Source organism: Camelina sativa, chromosome 17 (assembly GCF_030686135.1).
Source record: "Camelina sativa cultivar CO46 ecotype springtype chromosome 17, ASM3068613v1".
In the NCBI taxonomy this organism is placed as follows: Eukaryota; Viridiplantae; Streptophyta; class Magnoliopsida; order Brassicales; family Brassicaceae; genus Camelina; species Camelina sativa.
Genome location: NC_141896.1, coordinates 25577129 through 25596695, shown reverse-complemented (window position 1 = coordinate 25596695; position 19567 = coordinate 25577129). Strand labels below are relative to the sequence as shown.

General features: G+C 36.8%; 1 protein-coding gene across 1 annotated transcript; it reads right to left on the bottom strand.

Annotated features, from left to right (window-relative positions):
* Positions 1-11214: 11214 nt before the first annotated feature.
* LOC147924326 (uncharacterized) lies at positions 11215-13286 on the bottom strand. The gene has a single exon (XM_087496722.1). The coding sequence runs from the start codon at positions 12784-12786 to the stop codon at positions 11215-11217; it is 1572 nt and encodes a 523-aa protein (XP_087352848.1). The 5' UTR covers positions 12787-13286.
* Between the last annotated feature and the right edge of the window lie 6281 nt (positions 13287-19567).

Sequence of the window (19567 nt, the reverse complement as noted above, 5' to 3'; positions counted from 1 at the left end):
CTTGGCACTAACACACATGCTCTTGGACTGATTCATCACATTCCACCAGCTTAACAAAGACTTGGTGGCCCTTGGTTCTAACTCCAGGCATTGTGCTGCGCTCTCCTCATGGCTATCTTGTAGCCTTCAACCTCGCCACTTCTTCTTCTTGAGATAGTAGGCGAGCTCCACACAATCTTCAAGGCTGAAGCTGAAACCAAATTCAATGGAACAGATTCTAAACAAGAGATTGTTAGAGATTAGAGAATAGAGAATATAGAATATTACTGAAAATAAAATAGAATTTAGAGAATAAGTAACCAAGAATTAGAGAATTAAAGAGAATAATGGCGGAAGTATAAGAGAATGGTGAGTAGAATAGAGAATTTGCTCAAGAGTTCTTATGGACAGAGATTAACTCTGTTTTTCTTGAGTTGAAACAAGCTTTGAAAACAGCCTTGAACAACCCAGAACTTTAGGGAGTATCACACTATGGTGTTTGTTTACTCAAGAACATGGGAGTTTAGCGGCTGCAACTTCTAAGGACCATGGGATTTTGAGTTTCCCACGGTTTAACAACAAAACTCATGGTAGAATCACCTAAAACAGAGTGTTCTCCAAGAGATTCAGGCTTTAGATCCACGAAGATAACATATAGAAGATGTTTTTCGTGGTCCCAAGCAAAGAAGAAACAACAAAAGCCTTTGGAACAACCTATTGTCCAACGGTTAAAAGAATGCATCTTGAACCAACTTGAATCTATTTGACCAAGCGGGCTATACATGCTAAAATAAAGTCTCTCTCTTCCTCAAACTCGAATCTGGACACACCATATGGCCAGAAACAAAGCTTTCTCAACCTTGAGAAGAAGAAGAAGCGATTTAGTAATTAAGCCTTTAAAGGAAATTTAACAAAAGCAAAATTAAACCTTTAGAGGAAAATTAACTAAATCTTAAGAGAACTAAATCCTAAGAATTTCGTGGCTCATACAAGCACACAAGAACCGTGAATCCTCACCATGAACAACACAATTTGCTCAATGGTTCATCACTTCCCACACATCCCAAAATAAACAGAGCTATTACCAAATCGGTAAAGCTTAAGGATGGGGCTTGTAAAATCGATTTCTTTCCACACACTTGGTCTACAAATTCTAACAAGACAAGAGACCAAGCTTACTCAACAATGAGCTGCTAGAGAATCGATTTAATCAACAAAAGCAAAATTAAAGCTTTAAAGAAACTAAGCTAAGCGATTTAACACCTAAGCAAAGTCTAAAACTTTAACTAAGCTAACTCCTAAGAAAACGACTTTGAGAATGAGTTTAAAACACCAAGAACAGAACCTGCTCTGATACCATGTTGGGATTTATGAGACAAAGCTCATAAGAGAGGGAAGATAAACACTTGGTGAATAAATCCCTCTTTACCCACAACAAACTAACTCATTCTCAAGGGGGAGGAGAGAACATCAACTTGTGATGAACTCCCCATAAACAAGGCTTAGTAAAGAGTAAATAAGAAGACTTTAGGTGAGATTTGGGAAGAGAATAGGCTGCCTTAAGGGCAGCCTCTAACCGTTTACCCCTAGGCTCTCTACATTGCTAATAAGAACATAAACACTTGTGTAGAGAGGAGAAGATGGGAAACGGATTCTCTTAGTATTAGATAATGTTGTGTTGTTGTACATATGAGAGAATTACAGCTTAATATAGAGAAAACAAAGGCATAGAGCCGTTAGGCACACAAGGGATTCAAAGGAGAGATGAAAGGGACAGCTCCTTGTCTTTGGTTGACTCGCTATGCTTCCCAACTAAAGCCACACGTGATTTCCTTCCCTTCCATGCCTTGTGACTGTTAGATCTCCTTCCCTTATGGCCATTGGATCCTTCTTCCCTTCCTTGTGAGATATTTCCTTCTTCTTGGGCTTCTTCTTCTTATAAGGCCTTTGTTCTTCTTATAAGGCCTTTGTTCTTCTTATATTGCACTTATGGCCTTGCTGGCCTCTCTCCTTGCTCACACGGCCCACACTTCCTTACCAGCCTCTCTCATTGTGCTCACGGCCTTACTGGCCGCTCACACACCACTCATGGCCTCACAGCCACTCTTCTTGGTGCACACGGCCTTACCGGCCATCCTTCTTGTGTTGGCAGCCTCACCGGCCACTCCTCTTCATCTTCCATGGCTCGGCCTTACTGGCCTCTCCTCTCTCTTCCTCCTTACTCTCTAATACTTATACCCATTTTGTCCCAAAACAGGCTAAAACATAGAAAACATTGCTTAGAAGTTGTAAACAGCTATGTTAGTGTTTCTGGGGTTAAAATGTGTCTTAATCCAATGCAACTAACTAATTATAAGAGTTTGAGATAGATGTGAAGAGTTTAAAAGCCACTTATACCCATTTTGTCCCAAAACAGGCTAACAGCAAGAAAACATTGCTTAGTAGCTGTAAACAGCTATGTTAGTGTTTATGGGGTTAAAATGTGTCTTAATCCAATGCAACTAACTAAGTATAAGAGTTTGAGATAGATGTGGAGAGTTTAAAAGCCACTTATAACCATTTTGTCCCAAAACAGGTTAAAACCAAGAAAACATTGCTTAGAAGCTGTAAACAGCTATGTTAGTGTTTATGGGGTTAAAATGTGTCTTAATCCAATGCAACTAACTAATTATAAGAGTTTGAGATAGATGTGGAGAGTTGAAAAGCCACTTATACCCATTTTGTCCCAAAACAGGCTAAAACATAGAAAACATTGCTTAGAAGTTGTAAACAGCTATGTTAGTGTTTCTGGGGTTAAAATGTGTCTTAATCCAATGCAACTAACTAATTATAAGAGTTTGAGATAGATGTGAAGAGTTTAAAAGCCACTTATACCCATTTTGTCCCAAAACAGGCTAACAGCAAGAAAACATTGCTTAGTAGCTGTAAACAGCTATGTTAGTGTTTATGGGGTTAAAATGTGTCTTAATCCAATGCAACTAACTAAGTATAAGAGTTTGAGATAGATGTGAAGAGTTTAAAAGCCACTTATACCCATTTTGTCCCAAAACAGGCTAACAGCAAGAAAACATTGCTTAGTAGCTGTAAACAGCTATGTTAGTGTTTATGGGGTTAAAATGTGTCTTAATCCAATGCAACTAACTAAGTATAAGAGTTTGAGATAGATGTGGAGAGTTCAAAAGCCACTTATAACCATTTTGTCCCAAAACAGGTTAAAACCAAGAAAACATTGCTTAGAAGCTGTAAACAGCTATGTTAGTGTTTATGGGGTTAAAATGTGTCTTAATCCAATGCAACTAACTAATTATAAGAGTTTGAGATAGATGTGGAGAGTTTAAAAGCCACTTATACCCATTTTGTCCCAAAACAGGTTAAAACCAAGAAAACATTGCTTAGAAGCTGTAAACAACTATGTTAGTGTTTATGGGGTTAAAATGTGTCTTAATCCAATGCAACTAACTAATTATAAGAGTTTGAGATAGATGTGGAGAGTTTAAAAGCCACTTATACCCATTTTGTCCCAAAACAGGCTAAAACCAAGAAAACATTGCTTAGAAGTTGTAAACAGCTATGTTAGTGTTTCTGGGGTTAAAATGTATCTTAATCCAATGCAACTAACTAATTACAAGAGTTTGAGATAGATGTGGAGTGTTTAAAAAGCCACTTATACCCATTTTGTCCCAAAACAGGCTAACAGCAAGAAAACATTGCTTAGTAGCTGTGAACAGCTATGTTAGTGTTTATGGGGTTAAAATGTGTCTTAATCCAATGCAACTAACTAAGTATAAGAGTTTGAGATAGATGTGGAGAGTTTAAAAGCCACTTATAACCATTTTGTCCCAAAACAGGTTAAAACCAAGAAAACATTGCTTAGAAGCTGTAAACTGCTATGTTAGTGTTTATGGGGTTAAAATGTGTCTTAATCCAATGCAACTAACTAATTATAAGAGTTTGAGATAGATGTGGAGAGTTTAAAAGCCACTTATACCCATTTTGTCCCAAAACAGGCTAAAACATAGAAAACATTGCTTAGAAGTTGTAAACAGCTATGTTAGTGTTTCTGGGGTTAAAATGTGTCTTAATCCAATGCAACTAACTAATTATAAGAGTTTGAGATAGATGTGAAGAGTTTAAAAGCCACTTATACCCATTTTGTCCCAAAACAGGCTAACAGCAAGAAAACATTGCTTAGTAGCTGTAAACAGCTATGTTAGTGTTTATGGGGTTAAAATGTGTCTTAATCCAATGCAACTAACTAAGTATAAGAGTTTGAGATAGATGTGGAGAGTTTAAAAGCCACTTATAACCATTTTGTCCCAAAACAGGTTAAAACCAAGAAAACATTGCTTAGAAGCTGTAAACAGCTATGTTAGTGTTTATGGGGTTAAAATGTGTCTTAATCCAATGCAACTAACTAATTATAAGAGTTTGAGATAGATGTGGAGAGTTTAAAAGCCACTTATACCCATTTTGTCCCAAAACAGGTTAAAACCAAGAAAACATTGCTTAGAAGCTGTAAACAGCTATGTTAGTGTTTATGGGGTTAAAATGTGTCTTAATCCAATGCAACTAACTAATTATAAGAGTTTGAGATAGATGTGGAGAGTTTAAAAGCCACTTATACCCATTTTGTCCCAAAACAGGGTAAAACCAAGAAAACATTGCTTAGAAGTTGTAAACAGCTATGTTAGTGTTTCTGGGGTTAAAATGTATCTTAATCCAATGCAACTAACTAATTATAAGAGTTTGAGATAGATGTGGAGTGTTTAAAAACCACTTATACCCATTTTGTCCCAAAACAGGCTAACAGCAAAAAAACATTGCTTAGTAGCTGTGAACAGCTATGTTAGTGTTTATGGGGTTAAAATGTGTCTTAATCCAATGCAACTAACTAAGTATAAGAGTTTGAGATAGATGTGGAGAGTTTAAAAGCCACTTATAACCATTTTGTCCCAAAACAGGTTAAAACCAAGAAAACATTGCTTAGAAGCTGTAAACAGCTATGTTAGTGTTTATGGGGTTAAAATGTGTCTTAATCCAATGCAACTAACTAATTATAAGATTTTGAGATAGATGTGGAGAGTTTAAAAGCCACTTATAACCATTTTGTCCCAAAACAGGCTAACAGCAAGAAAACATTGCTTAGTAGCTGTAAACAGCTATGTTAGTGTTTATGGGGTTAAAATGTGTCTTAATCCAATGCAACTAACTAATTATAAGAGTTTGAGATAGATGTGGAGAGTTTAAAAGCCACTTATACCCATTTTGTCCCAAAACAGGTTAAAACCAAGAAAACATTGCTTAGAAGCTGTAAACAGCTATGTTAGTGTTTATGGGGTTAAAATTGTTGGGATTTATGAGACAAAGCTCACAAGAGAGGGTAGACAAACACTTGGTGAATGAATCCCCCTTTACCCACAACAAACTAACTCATTCTCAAGGGGGAGGAGAGAACATCAACTTGTGATGAACTCCCCATAAACAAGCTAGATAGAACCCAAATACTAGAGAGTAAGCGGATCCTAACTAGGAGAAGCACTAGTTTGAGACTTATCCTCTTCTAGTATCACAACACTTAGAGTTTGTGTACTTAGGAGAAGGAGGATTAAGAATCAGTAATCTAGGCTAAGTAAAGCAGTAAATAAGAAGAGTTTAGGTGGATTTGAGAAGAGAATAGGCTGCCTTAAGGGCAGCCCCTAACCGCTAATCCTAAACTCTCTACATTGTTAATATGAAACAAGAACACAAGTATAGAGAGGAAATCGGTTTCTCTTCTATTGAATAATATTGTTATTTTTTGTTACATATGAGGTGAAATACAAAGCTTAATATAGGAGAATACAAGGTCATATGACCGTTAGAGAGAAGAAGAGAGTGATGAAAGTGACATTCTCGATTTGGTGTTGGTGAGAGTGACCTTTCCTTCCTTCACCAACCAAGGGCACATGTGATCTTCCCATAAGCCTCTCTCTCTTGTAGGGCCTCGCTTTCCTCCTCTCAAACTCGGCCTCTCTATCTACTGGACCGAGCGCAGGCCTAAGGGCCGAGACCGTACGGACGGGCCTTCTCTTCATCGTACGGACGGGCCTTCTCTTCATCGTACGGACGGGCCTGTACGGACGGGCCTGTACGGACGGGCCTGTACGGACGGGCCTGTACGGACGGGCCTTCTCTTCATCGTGTTCACGGCCTAACTGGCCGCTCACCGGACATGGGTCCGTTCACGGACACGGTACATGGTACCGGACACGGTACATGGTCGCTCACGGACACGGACATGGCCTTACCGGCCTTTACATGGCCTTTCCGGCCTTTCTTCTCTTCTTCCAAGGCTCGGCCTTACCGGCCTCTCCTCTCTCCTCCTTGGTACATTCTAATACTCCCCCGCACGCTTGATCGGTGGGACACCATGGGGACCAAAGATCAAGGGTGGACTAGTGTCATCTACCTCATTAAAAACCTCAACAAAGAAAACCTCTTGGGATAAAACTTTGTTAAGGGAAAAAGAGTATAGACTCCACTATCCATGATGTCCCCTGACCTTGGTTTGCAAAGAACTAGCTCCCTTCTCTTCATGAATTGAACCGCTCCTACTCCTTAGCCCACCTTGCCTTTAGCACATTCCTTATGATCTCCATCCTTGCGCCTTTAGAATTTCTTTGAGGCTCTCATAGTCTCCTTTACCCTTAAACAAGTGATAAAGAAGAAAAGAATAAGTGTTTGCTATGAGGAATATCAAAGAAAAATTCTAAAAGTGTGACAATTTAAGAAGAATCATATTAAAGACTAAAGACTAGTAATGAAGCTAAGGTAATGAATTTAAGAAATTTAAATAGAGTAGAGTTTAGAGCACAGCCTTTATGGTGTTTTGATGGATAGGAAGGAGAGAGTTGATCACTGATGCGGTTTGGAATTCCTCCTTGAGACCGCTTCTCTAACCATGGTTTTTTTTTTTTTTTTTAAACCCGGCCAGTTTTATCTGTCAGACTGATACATGCCCACTGAATCGGACATAACTTTCGAACGGCTGCTCGGATTGGTATGATTCCACTTCCACTGGCAAGATGACTCTGTGGTCTCGAACTCTAATGAAGAACGCGGAAGCCGAATCGCAGTGGAAGGGTTTCGTCCGAGTCGATCTTTGAGACGCTTCGGCTGAGCTTTAAGTAAAGACTTTTGCTTGTGGCCGAGCAGAATCTGTGAGGTACGGTCTGAAGTCACTTGATCTCCCCCGTAACCTTTACTTGATGATGGGCTGAAACCTCATCACCTCAGTTGAAGCCTTGTGCATCACCGTTCTTGTGCACATCCAATCAACAGTTGAAACCTTGTGCATCACCTTTCCTAAAGACCATTGTGCACATCCGATCAACAACTTGGCACTAACACACATGCTCTTGGACTGATTCATCACCTTCCACCAGCTTAACAAAGACTTGGTGGCCCTTGGTTCTAACTCCAGGCATTGTGCTGCGCTCTTACATGGCTATCTTGTAGCCTTCAACCTCGCCACTTCTTCTCCTTGAGATAGTGAGCGAGCTCCACACAATCTTCAATGCTGAAACTGAAACCAAATTCAATGGAACAGATTCTAAACAAGAGATTGTTAGAGATTAGAGAATAGAGAATATAGAATATTACTGAAAATAAAATAGAATTTAGAGAATAAGTAACCAGAGAATTAGTAACCAAGAGTATAGAGTATAGTAGAGTATATGGGCGGAAGTATAAGGTGAGTGGAGAGTAGAATAGAGAATTTGCTCAAGAGTTCTTATGGACAGAGTTATACTCTGTTTTCTTGAGTTTGCAGAAGCTTTGACAGCCAAGAGCATCCAACATTCAACAAGACTTTGGTGCTTTAATGGCTGAAACACATGGACCGTTTGGAAAATTAATTTCTCCAACGGTTTGGACCTAACTCATGGTAGAATCACTTAAACAAAGTGTTCTCCAAGATCTTAAGGCTTTAGATCCACGAAAATAACATATAGAAGATGTTTTTCGTGGTCCCAAGCAAAGAAGAAACAACAAAAGCCTTTGGAACAACCTATTGTCCAACGGTTAAAAGAATGCATCTTTGAACAGCCTTAGTCTAGTTGACCAAGCGGACATGAGATGCGAAAATTAAGATCTCTCTCTTCTTCAAGCTTGAATCTGGACACACCATAGGGCCAGAAACAAAGCTTTCTCAACATTGAGAAGAAGAAGTAGCGATTTAGTAATTAAGCCTTTAAAGGAAATTTAACAAAAGCAAAATTAAACCTTTAGAGGAAAATTAACTAAATCCTAAGAGAGCTAAATCCTAAGAATTTCGTGGCTCATACAAGCACACAAGAACCGTGAATCCTCACCATGAACAACACAATTTGCTCAATGGTTCATCACTTCCCACACATCCCAAAATAAACAAAGCTATTACCAAATCGGTAAAGCTTAAGGATGGGGCTTGTAAAATCGATTTCTTTCCACACACTTGGTCTACAAATTCTAACAAGACAAGAGACCAAGCTTACTCAACAATGAGCTGCTAGAGAATCGATTTAATCAACAAAAGCAAAATTAAAGCTTTAAAGAAACTAAGCTAAGCGATTTAACACCTAAGCAAAGTCTAAAACTTTAACTAAGCTAACTCCTAAGAAAACGACGTTGAGAATGAGTTTAAATCACCAAGAACAGAACCTGCTCTGATACCATGTTGGGATTTATGAGACAAAGCTCACAAGAGAGGGTAGACAAACACTTGGTGAATGAATCCCCCTTTACCCACAACAAACTAACTCATTCTCAAGGGGGAGGAGAGAACATCAACTTGTGATGAACTCCCCATAAACAAGCTAGATAGAACCCAAATACTAGAGAGTAAGCGGATCCTAACTAGGAGAAGCACTAGTTTGAGACTTATCCTCTTCTAGTATCACAACACTTAGAGTTTGTGTACTTAGGAGAAGGAGGATTAAGAATCAGTAATCTAGGCTAAGTAAAGCAGTAAATAAGAAGAGTTTAGGTGGATTTGAGAAGAGAATAGGCTGCCTTAAGGGCAGCCCCTAACCGCTAATCCTAAACTCTCTACATTGTTAATATGAAACAAGAACACAAGTATAGAGAGGAAATCGGTTTCTCTTCTATTGAATAATATTGTTATTTTTTGTTACATATGAGGTGAAATACAAAGCTTAATATAGGAGAATACAAGGTCATATGACCGTTAGAGAGAAGAAGAGAGTGATGAAAGTGACATTCTCGATTTGGTGTTGGTGAGAGTGACCTTTCCTTCCTTCACCAACCAAGGGCACATGTGATCTTCCCATAAGCCTCTCTCTCTTGTAGGGCCTCGCTTTCCTCCTCTCAAACTCGGCCTCTCTATCTACTGGACCGAGCGCAGGCCTAAGGGCCGAGACCGTACGGACGGGCCTTCTCTTCATCGTACGGACGGGCCTTCTCTTCATCGTACGGACGGGCCTGTACGGACGGGCCTGTACGGACGGGCCTGTACGGACGGGCCTGTACGGACGGGCCTGTACGGACGGGCCTTCTCTTCATCGTGTTCACGGCCTAACTGGCCGCTCACCGGACATGGGTCCGTTCACGGACACGGTACATGGTACCGGACACGGTACATGGTCGCTCACGGACACGGACATGGCCTTACCGGCCTTTACATGGCCTTTCCGGCCTTTCTTCTCTTCTTCCAAGGCTCGGCCTTACCGGCCTCTCCTCTCTCCTCCTTGGTACATTCTAATAAAAATGTGTCTTAATCCAATGCAACTAACTAATTATAAGAGTTTGAGATAGATGTGGAGAGTTTAAAAGCCACTTATACCCATTTTGTCCCAAAAACAGGCTAAAACGAAGAAAACATTGCTTAGAAGTTGTAAACAGCTATGTTAGTGTTTCTGGGATTAAAATGTATCTTAATCCAATGCAACTAACTAATTATAAGAGTTTGAGATAGATGTGGAGTGTTTAAAAACCACTTATACCCATTTTGTCCCAAAACAAGCTAAAAGCAAGAAAACATTGCTTAGTAGCTGTGAACAGCTATGTTAGTGTTTATGGGGTTAAAATGTGTCTTAATCCAATGCAACTAACTAAGTATAAGAGTTTGAGATAGATGTGGAGAGTTTAAAAGCCACTTATAACCATTTTGTCCCAAAACAGGTTAAAACCAAGAAAACATTGCTTAGAAACTGTAAACAGCTATGTTAGTGTTTATGGGGTTAAAATGTGTCTTAATCCAATGCAACTAACTAATTATAAGAGTTTGAGATAGATGTGGAGAGTTTAAAAGCCACTTATACCCATTTTGTCCCAAAACAGGCTAAAACCAAGAAAACATTGCTTAGAAGTTGTAAACAGCTATGTTAGTGTTTCTGGGGTTAAAATGTGTCTTAATCCAATGCAACTAACTACTTATAAGAGTTTGAGATAGATGTGAAGAGTTTAAAAGCCACTTATACCCATTTTGTCCCAAAACAGGCTAACAGCAAGAAAACATTGCTTAGTAGCTGTAAACAGCTATGTTAGTGTTTATGGGGTTAAAATGTGTCTTAATCCAATGCAACTAACTAAGTATAAGAGTTTGAGATAGATGTGGAGAGTTTAAAAGCCACTTATAACTATTTTGTCCCAAAACAGGCTAAAACCAAGAAAACATTGCTTAGAAGCTGTAAACAGCTATGTTAGTGTTAATGGGGTTAAAATGTGTCTTAATCCAATGCAACTAACTAAGTATAAGAGTTTGAGATAGATGTGGAGAGTTTAAAAGCCACTTATAACCATTTTGTCCCAAAACAGGTTAAAACCAAGAAAACATTGCTTAGAAGCTGTAAACAGCTATGTTAGTGTTTATGGGGTTAAAATGTTTCTTAATCCAATGCAACTAACTAATTATAAGAGTCTGAGATAGATGTGGAGAGTTTAAAAGCCACTTATACCCATTTTGTCCCAAAACAGGCTAAAACATAGAAAACATTGCTTAGAAATTGTAAACAGCTATGTTAGTGTTTCTGGGGTTAAAATGTGTGTTAATCCAATGCAACTAACTAATTATAAGAGTTTGAGATAGATGTGAAGAGTTTAAAAGCCACTTATACCCATTTTGTCCCAAAACAGGCTAAAAGCAAGAAAACATTGCTTAGTAGCTGTAAACAGCTATGTTAGTGTTAATGGGGTTAAAATGTGTCTTAATCCAATGCAACTAACTAATTATAAGAGTTTAAGATAGATGTGGAGAGTTTAAAAGCCACTTATACCCATAAATATGATATATGCAAATACACATAGTACTTTAAGATAGATGGGATTCTGACTATCTGAGTTAAAAAATTTCTTTGTAAATCTTTTACTTTTATTATAAGGTTGTGGATAAAAAGTTTTATTTTGTTTGCGTAGTTTTCTTCTTTCTCTAGAAGGTGGAGTGAGACGATTGTAACCATATTGTTCACAAAATGAACCCATAGTTTCTGCAAATTTAAATTTGTTACTTTGCTTTTTATCTTTGTGTTCTTGACATATTTGTAGACCTTCCTTTTTAATAAAGGCAAACAATTGACCATAGGTTATGGTATCCCATGGGATTGGTTGTCCTCCAGAATAATCTTTTAGTTTATTAATTAATCGTTCTGCGAAAAATGATGGTAATCCTGCGATGAACCGTTCTTTCCAGAAGGGTTGGTTGCAGTCGTGTCTTTGAAATATGTTGGTTACAAATATATCTTTATACCATTTAAAGTCCCCTAGTGTTGGACATCTAAGATTTGTTAAAATAAGTTTTTTACTTGTTAGTTCTTCCGAAGGGTTTCCTACAAAGTGCATGGTCATGGTGTGGAGTAATACTTCTACAGCATTTTGAACTTGGTCTTCTTCATAAAAACCATCTTCTCCTTCTACTCTTCTAGTTTCAGTATGGTTTAGAATAGAATTTTGAGTTTCTACGCCTAAAGCATTATCCCACCAAAATTTCAGGGCTCCATTGAAGCCCGAGATTAGCATGACACATGCTTGGTGGTCTGACATTCCTTTAGCTTTATAGGATAGGGTTGCCATCCCCATTTCTTGAAATAAATTCATCATTTCATATTCGGATCTACCATCTATATTCCATTCATATATGCCTTCTCCGTTGTAAAAGTTCGTTGAGGGAAATTTATGATGTTCTTCAAATAATAAGTCGGGTGGTGAGTGCCTTGGATAATATGGTTTTTTGGATGGTTGAAAGTTTCTTTTTATTCTATTTATTTCTATATCGGTTTCAGATCGAATGTTTTCGTCAATATTATTTATCCCCTTGGCTTTATCTAGTCTATCCAGTCTAGTTGAAATTGATTTTAAAATTTCATTTTCAGGAAATTTAATGGATTTTGTTAATGGTTTGAAGAGAGGTGGTGAGATTGCAGTAAAGGGTGAAGATAACGGCTGAGAGTTTGTTGTTATGTTTTTTTCGTCCTTTTCTAGTTTGTTATCAAGATTATCTATTTGTCGTGAAATAGTATGTAATATTTGACTTTGATAATTATTTTGTTCATATACTATCTTAATGTCTGCCATATATATTGAATCTTTATCATCTCGGTTTGCCCCGGTTCTAAAAGGTGTAGCGATTACTTGTCTTTGGGGAGTGTGAATTTTGATGTCTTTCAAAGGTGGATGAACTGATTTGTGTATTTCTCCGTTAGTCATTTCCCATGTGTGGTACAATGTGGAACTAGTGTTTATTGATTCATTTTTATATGGGTAGCATATGTTATTTTCTAAAGCATATGTTTCAAACCATGTGAAAAATGGAATATTTACTTCTATATTTTCCATGTAGTTATACCATATTTCTCTAAAAGTTGTAAGTTTTTCTTTATTAAAAGCTTGAAAGTACCATTTTCTTTTATCCTTGTTTTTATCTGATAAGAATTCTTCTTTAAGGTAATCTTTGTCTATTGTAAATGTTTTTATGATAACATTTATTGATTTAAAATCTGAAGTTGTTGGGGAAGTAGGAAAGTTAGACGATCCCACTTCTGACTGTTGAACTGGTTCAGCTATTGGTGCTTGAAAAATAATAGGTTTTTTCCCTTGGCTTTTTGTTAAAATTTGTTCTACACTTTCCTCTGATTCAGTGCTAGCTTGGCCAGTTCTGTACTCAGAGAAAGATGAACGTGGGTGGAATGAACTAAATTTTAATGATGGTGGATCTCTGAAAGAACCGAAGTTTAATAATATTTTTCCATCATATTGTTCTGTTATACTCGTAATAGTTCTTTGTTCAAAATTTCTTGGTGGTTGAGTAATATTAATTTTCCATTGATCAGGAATTGTAATTTCTGTCCATTTTAATTGTTTAGGTGTATATGTAGAGGTTGGTGTGTCTTTACCATGTGCAGCCAATATTGTTGTTTCGCCTTTATCATCTTGCAATAAACATCGTGGGTTGAACTCAGATGTAGATTGCTTAAAGTAAATACGATACAACAACAAATAGCCATGTCTTTCTTGCTGAAATTTAATTTCAGGCAAGTGTACGTTTAAAACTAAAGTATTAAATATTGTAGGGTCATGTAAGCTTACTTGAAAATTTGGTGCACAATTAAAATATATAGCTCCGTTGCATAAATTTGATTGTACTGCCCCTAATAAGGAGTCTTCAAATTTTAAAAGTGTTTTATCTCTTAATAACATGAGTATTGGGGAATCAATCCCTGTTCTAGATAAAGGTTTGATTGCTAATTGTATTAGGCCAAAATGAATATAATTAAAGTTTTTTCTTTTATAGTTTTCTAAAGCCATAGAAGAAAGTAGTTTAATTTCTTCAAATTCATTTTGTAATGATAAAGTTTGTTCATGTTCTTTAATTGAATATGCAGTTCTAAAATCAAAAGTTCCTATTTGATATATATTTTGTGGATTAACATGCGGTAGTTGATCTTTTGATATTTCTTGATTAAAGGTTGTGATTTTTGACATAATTTCTCTTGAATTAATTGTTTTTTGAGATGTAGAAGATGATGCATGCTTAGACTTAAACAACTTCCTAACCGTAGATGCCATGTTTAAATTATACTTAATCTAATGCTAAAAATGCAAACTAACCACTCTTATCGATGACGAAAGACGCATGGGCTTACCAACGGACTCACTGCCTTCTGGTCTTACGGCCTGGAACACCTACGCTATCAACGCTCCCGACAAGGTTCTGGTAGGTTGGTTTTTAACACTAGGCTTAGGTTTATAATAAACATGTCGTCGTTTGGCTTGGATGTTTTAAGAAAAACATATATCATACTATAAGCCGAAATTCTTTTGGCTCTGCTACCATGATACTTTCACGTTTTTTTTTTTTTTTTTTTTTTTTTTTTTTTTTTTTTTTTTTTTTAGAATGGATCGTCGTCTTGCGTATTGTTGTCTTGTGTTATATCATCTTCGTCGTCTGAGGAGGATATTTGCATAGCTATTGTCTCGAGGAGTTTCTTGAGTTTTTCTTTGCCTTTACTTTTCTTGGATCCGGAGGACGAAGTTGTTGATTCTGTAGGACTTGGTGGTTTGTGTGGCGAATTTTTTGTTTGAATAGGTGGTAATGCTCGGGATACTGTAGCTATGGATTGCTTTATTTGTTGATGTGTCTGGATCCATTTCTCCAAGTTGGATAAAGAGCAGCGGTCGAGGTTATATTTGTCCCACCATTTGATTCTGAATTCGCGGACTAGTGAATATGGCATCTCTGGTAAGAAGGGTAGAAGGTTGTAGTGCCAAGATAGTATCCAGGGTATTCCCATATCTATGTGGAAGGCTATCTTTGGTAAAGGGCCGATGAGTTGGTGTTTTTCGTGTTTAGTGTAGTAGGGTAGTGAAACCTTGGGTATTTGGGGTGGATATATGTCATCGGTTGGGCCAAACCAGTACCACCATTCGTAGAACCATCCTGGTATTGTCTTGGGGCAATGAAAGTCAAAGGAAAGGAACCAGGAGTGATCATAGGTTCGTAAGTAAAGGGTGTGGAAAAAGGCCTTCTGGTAATCTATGTAGGTAAATCTTGGAATATGGAACCCCGGGATGGAGAATTCTTTTGCGGTGTGCAGGTTTATGAATCCGAGATCTTGGGGATTGCATACTTTGAGGATTTTGCAGGTGGAGTAGGAAATAAGGTTTGGGTCATTCTTGTCGGTATGGTGGGTTATTTCTACTGATTTGGTGTCTACGAGAATGAATTCGTAGAATGTGCGGTTTTTGGTAAGGTTATCGGTAAGGTATTGACTTTCTTCGTAAAATATGCGGTTGGTATATTGGGTTAGATCTTTAAGGGATATTGGTTTGGTAAATGAGGTTGTAATAAGGTGTTGGCGTTGTGGTTTAAGGAAGTAGGACGATTTTTGATCTATGGTTTTTTGTGAGGAGGATGGATTGGATATTTTTTGTGGCTGGGGGTTGACGGCTTTTGCGTAGGATAAAGGAGGAAATTCCGCCAAGGCAGAGAATTGGTTGCTAGTGGTTAATTGCTTTCCTTGTAAATGTGGTTGATTCTTGACGTAGTCTGATGCACTCATTGGTTTCTTTTGTGTTTCACTCATTTTGGTGATCCTGAGATTTTCCCTGTAAGTACTCCCTTGTTAGAAAATCAGGTAAAGAATTATTTTCCCCTTTTATATATTGTATATCAAAATCAAAAACAGATAAAATAGCTTGCCATCTAGCAAATATTTGTTTAGAGACTAAGTTTTTAACATCCTTTTGTAAAATCTCTTTCGCCGATTTGCAATCGACACGTAGTAAAAACTTTTTGTTTATTAAATCATCTTGAAATTTAGAAATACAGTTTACTATAGATAAAACTTCTTTTTTAACTGTAGAGTAATTCTTTTGTGGTCCAAGCCATACTCCTGAGTGGAAACGAACTATAGACTCTTGGGTTGACTCTGGCATTTTCTGTTTAAGGATCCCCCCGTAACCTATTTCTGATGCATCTGTCTCTACTATCATGAATGCATTGGGGTGTGGGATGACTAGACATGGTAGTGTTATAACCTTTTTCTTGATATCCTGGACTAGACTAGTATGCAGACTTGACCATGGTATGGGGTTCTTTTGTAATCTTTGAAACAATGGTTGAATAGTTTTTCGTAGATTAGGTAGAAAATCAGATATGTAGTTTAGGCAACCTAAAAATCTTTGTAATTGTGATTTTTCTTTTATTTCATCTGGAAATTTATTTGCAAATTCTATAGATCTAGATATAGGTGTTATAGTACCTTGATATATGTTGTGGCCTAGAAAACGTATTTTTGTTTGAAATATTTGCATCTTTTTTGCGGATACTACTAGTCCATGCTTTTTAACAATGTTTAAAAAGGTGTATAGATGTTTAAAGTGTTGGTCGATGGATTTTGAATATATTAACACATCATCTATGTATACAATAGAGAAGGTGGAGTAAGGGTTAAATATTTCGTTCATTATATTTTGAAATTCGGATGGTGCGTTTTTTAAACCGAAAGGCATAACATTCCATTCGTAATGCCCAAAAGGCACTGTGAATGCTGTTTTATATTTATCCTTCTCGGCAATTTGTATTTGCCAAAATCCACTTTTCATGTCAAATTTAGAGAATATACAGGCGTCATATAATCGTTTTAATAGATCTCTTTTGTTTGGTATTGGGTATCTTATCCATTGTATTACATTGTTTAAGGGTTTATAGTTGATTACTAAGCGTGGTACTCCTCTTTCTTTTTCAGCTTGGTTGTTAACATAAAATGCTGAACAACTCCAAGGAGATTTAGATTTTCTTATTAAGTTCTTATCTAGTAATTCTTGTATTTCTTTTTTGCAATATTCTAAAAGTTCTTGATTCATTTGAATAGGTCTAGCTTTAGTTGGAATATTTTTTTCGTTAAAATCTTTTTCGTAGGGTATTTCAACAATATGTTTTTTTCTTTCCCAAAAGGCATTTGGGAGTTCAGAACATATTTGGTGTAGTAGTTCAACTTCTAAAGTTTTTATTTTATTTGTCACTTGTGGATCACTTAGTTGTTGTTCTATATGTTGGTATTTTATTTCTTGTTGTAAATATTGTATATGTTTTTGTTTCCCGTCTATTAAATTTATAGATTTTTCTATTGTTGAATTTTGTAAGGCTAAGATTTCTTTTGTTTTCATTGGGGATAGAAATTCAAACATTATTTTCTCTCCTACAATTTTTGTGGTAATCCCTAGTTCTGTAACTTTAAACGGATAAATTTGTGTAAAAAATGGTGTTCCTAGTATAACTTCTTGGCTTAAGTTTTTTACAAGGATAAATTGAGTTTTAAAACAATAATTTTTGTTACAGATTTTTGCTTTAGGTAATTTGTAGTTGACCTTCAAACTACTTCCGTTTGCACCACTAAGTTTTTCATATGTTTTTTCATAGAATTTTGTAGGAACTATTCCTTCTCTAATACAATTATAGTCAGCTCCTGTATCTAGAAGTGCTATTGTTTCTAGTTTAAAATCATACCCTATGTGTATTGTGATTTTTGTATACCATTTTTGATAGTTTATTTTGTTTATTATCTGGATATATTCTTCTTCTTCTTTTGTTTGTTTATGGTTTTCAGGGTTGCTTGTGGAGGGTTTGTCCATTGTTGTGGGTTCGGATTCATGGACTTTTGGTTCTATAAGGGCTAGGTTACTCTACAGTTAAAACATATATCATACTATAAGCCGAAATTCTTTTGGCTCTGATACCATACGTTCTTTAACAAAACCCAGGATAAAATATATAGATTATTTTTTCTAGATTGTAATATAACTAGAGTAAAACCAGTGTATAAATAAGCAAATTAACTTAAAATATAGATAAGAGGGATGATTAAACTTACTTTATTTAAACTTGGTTAAAATACAAGAGTAAAGATACAAACTTTGAAAACAAACTTATGAAAATTGGAGAGTAGGATGTATAGGGAATTTGTGAATGATCGCTAAAAACACTCTGCCCTCTCCTATTCCTCTCACTTCCTTATTTATACAAAGCTGTGTGAAGTTGCGTAAGTTGTTGTCGACGTGTCCTATTTTTGACATTGCGAGAGATGAGTAATCCTTTGTTGATTGAAGTCTTTGTCTTGTTATAATACTGAAGTCTTCATTTCTTGGTCTTGAAGTCTTGTATTGATAGTTGAGCTGTTGCATAATTGTCTTTTTGTCTTCATCTTGTCTTGAAAATTGGAGTGTTGATGGAGTCGGTGGAAGAGGTAGCTTCTACAAAACTATATACTGAATATATATGTATTTATATTACAAGCACATAACTTAAAGATATAATAAAAGAGCTCTACCATGATACTTTCACGTTTTTTTTTTTTTTTTTTTTTTTTTTTTTTTTTTTTTTTTTTTTTTTTTTTTTTTTTTTTTTTTTTTTTTTTTTTTTTTTTTTTTTTTTTAGAATGGATCGTCGTCTTGCGTATTGTTGTCTTGTGTTATATCATCTTCGTCGTCTGAGGAGGATATTTGCATAGCTATTGTCTCGAGGAGTTTCTTGAGTTTTTCTTTGCCTTTACTTTTCTTGGATCCGGAGGACGAAGTTGTTGATTCTGTAGGACTTGGTGGTTTGTGTGGCGAATTTTTTGTTTGAATAGGTGGTAATGCTCGGGATACTGTAGCTATGGATTGCTTTATTTGTTGATGTGTCTGGATCCATTTCTCCAAGTTGGATAAAGAGCAGCGGTCGAGGTTATATTTGTCCCACCATTTGATTCTGAATTCGCGGACTAGTGAATATGGCATCTCTGGTAAGAAGGGTAGAAGGTTGTAGTGCCAAGATAGTATCCAGGGTATTCCCATATCTATGTGGAAGGCTATCTTTGGTAAAGGGCCGATGAGTTGGTGTTTTTCGTGTTTAGTGTAGTAGGGTAGTGAAACCTTGGGTATTTGGGGTGGATATATGTCATCGGTTGGGCCAAACCAGTACCACCATTCGTAGAACCATCCTGGTATTGTCTTGGGGCAATGAAAGTCAAAGGAAAGGAACCAGGAGTGATCATAGGTTCGTAAGTAAAGGGTGTGGAAAAAGGCCTTCTGGTAATCTATGTAGGTAAATCTTGGAATATGGAACCCCGGGATGGAGAATTCTTTTGCGGTGTGCAGGTTTATGAATCCGAGATCTTGGGGATTGCATACTTTGAGGATTTTGCAGGTGGAGTAGGAAATAAGGTTTGGGTCATTCTTGTCGGTATGGTGGGTTATTTCTACTGATTTGGTGTCTACGAGAATGAATTCGTAGAATGTGCGGTTTTTGGTAAGGTTATCGGTAAGGTATTGACTTTCTTCGTAAAATATGCGGTTGGTATATTGGGTTAGATCTTTAAGGGATATTGGTTTGGTAAATGAGGTTGTAATAAGGTGTTGGCGTTGTGGTTTAAGGAAGTAGGACGATTTTTGATCTATGGTTTTTTGTGAGGAGGATGGATTGGATATTTTTTGTGGCTGGGGGTTGACGGCTTTTGCGTAGGATAAAGGAGGAAATTCCGCCAAGGCAGAGAATTGGTTGCTAGTGGTTAATTGCTTTCCTTGTAAATGTGGTTGATTCTTGACGTAGTCTGATGCACTCATTGGTTTCTTTTGTGTT

Coding starts and splice junctions, on each gene's coding strand:
- LOC147924326 (XM_087496722.1), bottom strand. CDS start 12,786: ATGGAAAATATAGAAGTAAATATTCCATTTTTCACATGGTTTGAAACA.